Source organism: Salmo trutta, chromosome 2 (assembly GCF_901001165.1).
Source record: "Salmo trutta chromosome 2, fSalTru1.1, whole genome shotgun sequence".
NCBI classification, from domain to species: Eukaryota; Metazoa; Chordata; class Actinopteri; order Salmoniformes; family Salmonidae; genus Salmo; species Salmo trutta.
Window position 1 is genome coordinate 41,215,851 of NC_042958.1, and position 5,668 is coordinate 41,221,518.

At 45.3% G+C, this 5,668-nt stretch overlaps 1 protein-coding gene across 1 annotated transcript; it reads left to right on the plus strand.

Annotated features, from left to right (window-relative positions):
• The first annotated feature begins 1,172 nt into the window (after positions 1-1,172).
• On the plus strand, positions 1,173-4,288 carry LOC115155402 (interferon regulatory factor 2-binding protein 2-A). The gene is made up of 2 exons (XM_029702002.1): positions 1,173-2,385; positions 2,958-4,288. Exons 1-2 carry the CDS (start codon positions 1,554-1,556, stop codon positions 3,719-3,721), a joined length of 1,596 nt encoding a protein of 531 aa, XP_029557862.1. The 5' UTR covers positions 1,173-1,553; the 3' UTR covers positions 3,722-4,288.
• Positions 4,289-5,668: the final 1,380 nt, after the last annotated feature.

A 5,668-nucleotide genomic window follows, 5' to 3' on the forward strand; every position in this document is an offset into this window, starting at 1 on the left:
ACATTAGAATTCGTGAAACTTTATTGCCCTTTTAAGAACCTTTTATGCACATGTTCTGAATTTTACACACGGGGTCATTCAGTGACACGTTTTTCAGACATATTCGAATAGGCAAATTATTAACATATTTAATATTTAGTTTATTGAGTGACTGGTGTAGTTAACGGTTCATTAATAATTTATTGTCATAGCCTACCCACCCACTTACCGATAGTTAACATCAAAATGCATCAGAATGATGTGATGTTGTAGTGCCTCGTATAACGTACTTGGATAAAGTGGGCTATCCGGTTATACTCCCATTTCACAAGTCTGGAAATCCCCACATCTACTGTACAGCGTTTACTGGAACAGCCTGTACGCTGTGCAGAAGACAGAGATCACCGCCCTGTTGTTTGCTGTAGCCTATATGAAGATCAACGGTTAGAATATGAATTTGCACACTGACAAGCTGACGAAAAAAAAAAAAAAACTTTTCATCTTTTGCATGCTCATGTATATTCATTAGCAGAATTAGGCTGCTGGTAACGACGGGCTACGGTTTGGTATGAAGGGATATAAATGTGGATGTGTTACTTTGTTGCAGCTACTGAACGATTGTGCCCAATAAAGTCGGGATTTAGGGAATATTTTACGCATCGAAAGTGTCTGGCTGTAATTGCTGTAACCGGGGAAAGGTGATTTCCTATATGACATTGCAAACGCATTAAAATATATATATATATATTGGGAAAAATGCACCTTCGAATATTTCCAACATTCCAATAGTAACCTTTTCCATTATATTTCTCAATCAAATCATGTTGATATTCAAGAAAATGTTGTGTTGTAACACACTATTGGGTTCTAACAAAGCCTCAACAGAGTGCAGTATGGTATCTTTAATACCTTTCTCTAATGCACAAAACACACTGTCCTCTCTGCCACAATATCCAGCATATTTCGAGTCGAATGTTCTTTACAAAGAGGATATTTATCTTGGATATCTTTTCCGTTTTAACTTGAATCAGAAGGCAACAATAATACGGTTCCAGTCTCTCCCCACCCCCCGGATCTGGCGGTGGCTGGTTGGTTGTAACCTTCTTGGCAAAGGTTCAAGTAGTGATTAAATAAATAAATAAATAAATAAATAAAATGGGTGCGACAGAGACTGGCGTGACTGAGCATGCGCCTGAGGGGGGGGGGGGGGCGCCGTCGAAGAATGAAGTGAATAGAATGTTGCCGGTGACGTCACCGCTCCACACCGGGACCGGGCTGAGCCGAGGGTCTGGGCAGTGAGAGAGACGGATAGAGGACGCGTCAGACGTAGTAGCCTTAAAAAAAAAAAAAAAAACATCCTCCCTGCTGTCATCAACTTCTGTTTGTAACTTAATTGTTTGTTGCTATAGTCAGGAGACAGACGGAGAGGAGTAGAGGACGTCATTTTTTCTTTTTGAGAAACGGAAGGACCTAACTGTGTTTAATTTCTAAAAAGGACTAGGAGATATCCACACACACAAGAGACCTGGGTTAGAGAGAGATTTTAAGGTCCGTTTTTCGGTGAAAGGGAAGCTATGTCGTCCGCGACGGTAGCTGCTTCAAGAAGGCAGTCTTGTTATTTATGCGACCTGCCCCGCATGCCCTGGGCTATGATCTGGGATTTTACCGAGTCCATCTGCAGGGGTTGTGTCAACTACGAAGGAGCGGACCGGATCGAGTTTGTGATTGAGACAGCCCGGCAGCTGAAACGGGCTCACGGTTTACAGGAGGGGAGGTCTCCGGGGCCCGCTAAACAGCAGCAGCTCTCGGGGAAAGAAATTCATGCTAATCACCACGGGTCTGGAGGAGACAACGGTTCCCGACCACCTCAGCCCCTTGACCGCTACCCCCTCTCCACCTCGGACCGTCCTCCGCGGCTGGGGCCAGAGTACCAGTCTGGGAGACAGGCTAACGGAATTCCTGTACCTAATGGATTTCCTAAACCGGACGATCCACCAGAGCTTAACCGGCAGAGCCCAAACCCGCGCAGGAATAACACGGTTCCTCCTAATCTAGTGCCTTTGGTGAACGGGAACATGTCCTCCGTGCACGCCGTTAACGGCCGACCGATGGGACACCCGGGGTCCGGTTTGATGGCTGGTAGCCCCAACGGGCACGGCGGTAAACGTCCGGTCTCGTTCTCCAGCATCGAGCAACACGAGAAGGATAAGCACAGACCGGACAGCCTGACACCGGAGATAGAGAACCACAAACAGAGGACGGATGACTGGGTGAACAAGGGGAAAACGGTCAGGGACTTGATGGCTCTCCATACTTTCGACAACCGGTTCAAGAAGGATCCTGCTGCCATGCAACAGAGGGCGATGGGCTACGAGCAACAACACAACGCCGCAGCTTCTAAATCAGGTTGGTAACTGGCTGACTGGCTGGCTGACTGGCTGGGGTTGTTTTTCCCATTAAATGGAGCAGTACAGTAACCTAGCCTGCATACAGCCTAGAGATAATTCTGCATGATAATGAACGTTTTGCAACATACTTATTACACTTCAATTAAAATATATTTATCAATTTTCTCATGACACAAGTCGTGCGTAGCCTAATGTGCTTCAGCCGACGGAAAGTATTTTACGCAGCATTACCATTCAAATGAAGTAGATAAGATCACATTTGCAAACACAGCCACGAGTCATGCTGTACATTTTTTGAATATGCATATGAGTGCCTTTTTGTTGTTGTTGTTGTTTGTGTTTATTTTATGTGTTTTTATTGAACTAGGTTCCCCTGGTTAAATAAAGGTTAATATATATATTTTTTTATCATAGAAAAATGACCCCTACTTCTGAATAAGATAGTGTTGTTTGTTTGTATTATTTTAGAGTTGTGCAACAAGGGAAGTGCGTTTTTCTTCTCAGTATTAATCAGCATGTTGTGTCTAGCTAACTCAGCCTTCTTCATGTTTAACCCTTTCCTTCCTTCAGACAGGGGAAAACACCCGCGGACTATGAAGAGGAAAGCATCGCCGGAACCTGAGGGGGAGAGAGAGGGAACAGCCTCCAAGCATAACGGAGAGGACAGACAGCAGTGGTTACCGGGTCCACCATCTGACCGTGACGGACATAAAATGACCCCGGGACCGCCACCAAGTTTCTCCTCCGTCCCCACCAATACCATATCCCCCCACTCACGCACTACCCCACCGGAAGCTGCGCAGAACGGCCAGTCCCCCATGGCGGCGCTGATCCTCGCGGCAGACAACGCCGGTGGTGGCGGGAACAGCTCGCCCAAAGACGGTAACCAGGTCCACTCCACCACGCGCCGCAACAGCAGTAGCCCTCTCTCGCCCTCCTCCATGAACCAGAACCGGCGACTTGCGCAGGGGAGAGATGGTACTGGTGGCGCGGGGACAACTCACGTGTCAGGAGGAGGTATGGACCAAGGGCACGGACCTCAAAGCATTCCGGACTCGTCAGTACCCGGGAGCGTACCTCTCTGCTGCACGCTCTGTCACGAGAGGTTAGAGGACACGCATTTTGTTCAATGTCCGTCGGTCCCCTCGCACAAGTTCTGTTTCCCGTGCTCGCGGGAGAGCATCAAACAGCAAGGGGCCACCGGGGAGGTGTACTGTCCCAGCGGGGAGAAGTGTCCGTTGGTCGGCTCTAACGTACCGTGGGCTTTCATGCAAGGAGAAATTGCTACCATCCTTGCAGGGGACGTCAAAGTAAAAAAAGAGAGGGATCCTTGATTTCCATTTTCAACATGGGGAAGAGATTGTTGGGGGAGGGGAAAGTACAAATAAAACGATATAAATATAAAAATACCACATACCTACTGCATATCATCCAAGCAAACTAATGGACTATGTACATAGTGGACCCAAACCGAAGGGACTACTGGTATACTTCAGTAAAACATGACTGTATCATTTTTAGATTTTTGGAATACAATGTGTTTGTATATTTTTGAAGATAAAGGTATGTAATCATAAAAAATAATAAAAAAAGGACTCTCTTGGTCCCTCTTTGTTGATGTACTTCTAAGTTTACATCTCAAATGGCACCCTCTTCCCTATGTAGTGCACTACTTTTCATGGAATGGAGTAGTGCTATATGTAAGGTACAGGGTGGCATTTGGGACGTGGCCTGTCTGATAGCAGTTCCTTTTCAAAATGTAGAATGTAACTGATGATGACTAGTCTCTCTCTCTGTAAGCACTTAGCAACCAACTGAAATGATTTAACTGTAATGTGTATGCACTTGTTTAAAAAAACAATAATAATTGCCAAATACAATTTGTGATCTTGTATGAAGAACTAAGTGTCTGAGGCTGCTTTCTTTAAATGATAATGTTGAGCTGCCACTCTGTGAAGTGGATAAATAGCATGTTATTGTTATATAAAATTGGTTGTTCCGCAATTTACATACAAGTGTAGTGACACGCTGATCTGGTATGGCAGTCTACGCACACTGCTGCCAAACTAGAATTGCAACGCAGCATGTTTTCTGTATTCTGCACAAGGACAAAACTTGTTCAGACTAAGTTCAGATAACAGAGTAGACAAGTACACATTTCTCTCTCGGACATACTGCTCCAACTACACCGATCCTCTCAGTAGTCAATCCTCTCTCTGACATCCTGTTCTAAGTATCTTTCAGTTGGTATTTGCTGATGATGCAGCTTGTTTCCTCATATGCCTTGAGCAATGACCTTCTTCTGTGGAACACGTGCTTGATAATAACCTAGGCAGTTATGTCTGTTCATCTACAATGTCAGCACGTGTCCCAGTGTTGGAATCGATCTGTGGTCTGATCTGATGTTTGTTTGTTCAGCAGTCAGCAGCACATGGTATGATATGTCCCCAATGGGACCTTATTTCCTGTAGTGCTCTACCATTGGGCCCTGGTCAAAAGTAGTGCATTATATAGGGGATACGGTACCATTTGGGATGCAGACATGTACAGTATACTGAGGAAGCATGCAAGTTATTCAGTCAGTCGGTCAGAGAGAAGGGGGTGGAGTCAGTCAGAGAGAAGGGGGTGGAGTCGGACAGAGAGAAGGGGGTGGAGTCGGTCAGAGAGAAGGGGGTGGAGTCGGTCAGAGAGAAGGGGGTGGAGTCGGTCAGAGAGAAGGGGGTGGAGTCGGTCAGAGAGAAGGGGGAGGAGTCGGTCAGAGAGAAGGTGGTGGAGTCGGTCGGAGAGAAGGGGGTGGAGTCGGTCGGAGAGAAGGGGATGGAGTCGGTCAGAGAGAAGGGGGTGGAGTCGTTGACTACAAATCAGGCCGTATGGGTATTATGTGACCACTGCTGGAACAGTATATTCTGTGTGTGTGTGTGTACGTGTGCGTGTGCGTGCGTGAATGATATAGGTCCTGAATGACTCAAAGGAACAGATTTGAAGCACATTTTTAGATGTTTTGAACAGAGATAGGGCTTAAATCAGAATAATTGCCCTGCATTGTTATTTTTAAACCAGTTTTTTACATTTTTTTTGAAAAACAAACAACTATTTTGAAAGCCTAGATGAACACATTCCTAACAACATCATAAAACGACTTAATTAGATAAAAAGCTCCCCTCTGAAATGTAACTTTATTCACGTTTTATAAGTCGCTTACATTATAATTTACTTAATACATTTTAGCCATTTAGCAGACGCTCTTATCCAGAGCGACTTACAGTATTGAATGCATACAT

What these genes read in the sequence shown, in the direction of transcription:
- LOC115155402 (XM_029702002.1), top strand. Translation starts at nt 1,554, where the DNA reads ATGTCGTCCGCGACGGTAGCTGCTTCAAGAAGGCAGTCTTGTTATTTA. An exon ending in CGCCGCAGCTTCTAAATCAG is followed by an intron (nt 2,386 to 2,957) that starts GTTGGTAACTGG and finishes TCCTTCCTTCAG; the next exon opens with ACAGGGGAAAACACCCGCGG.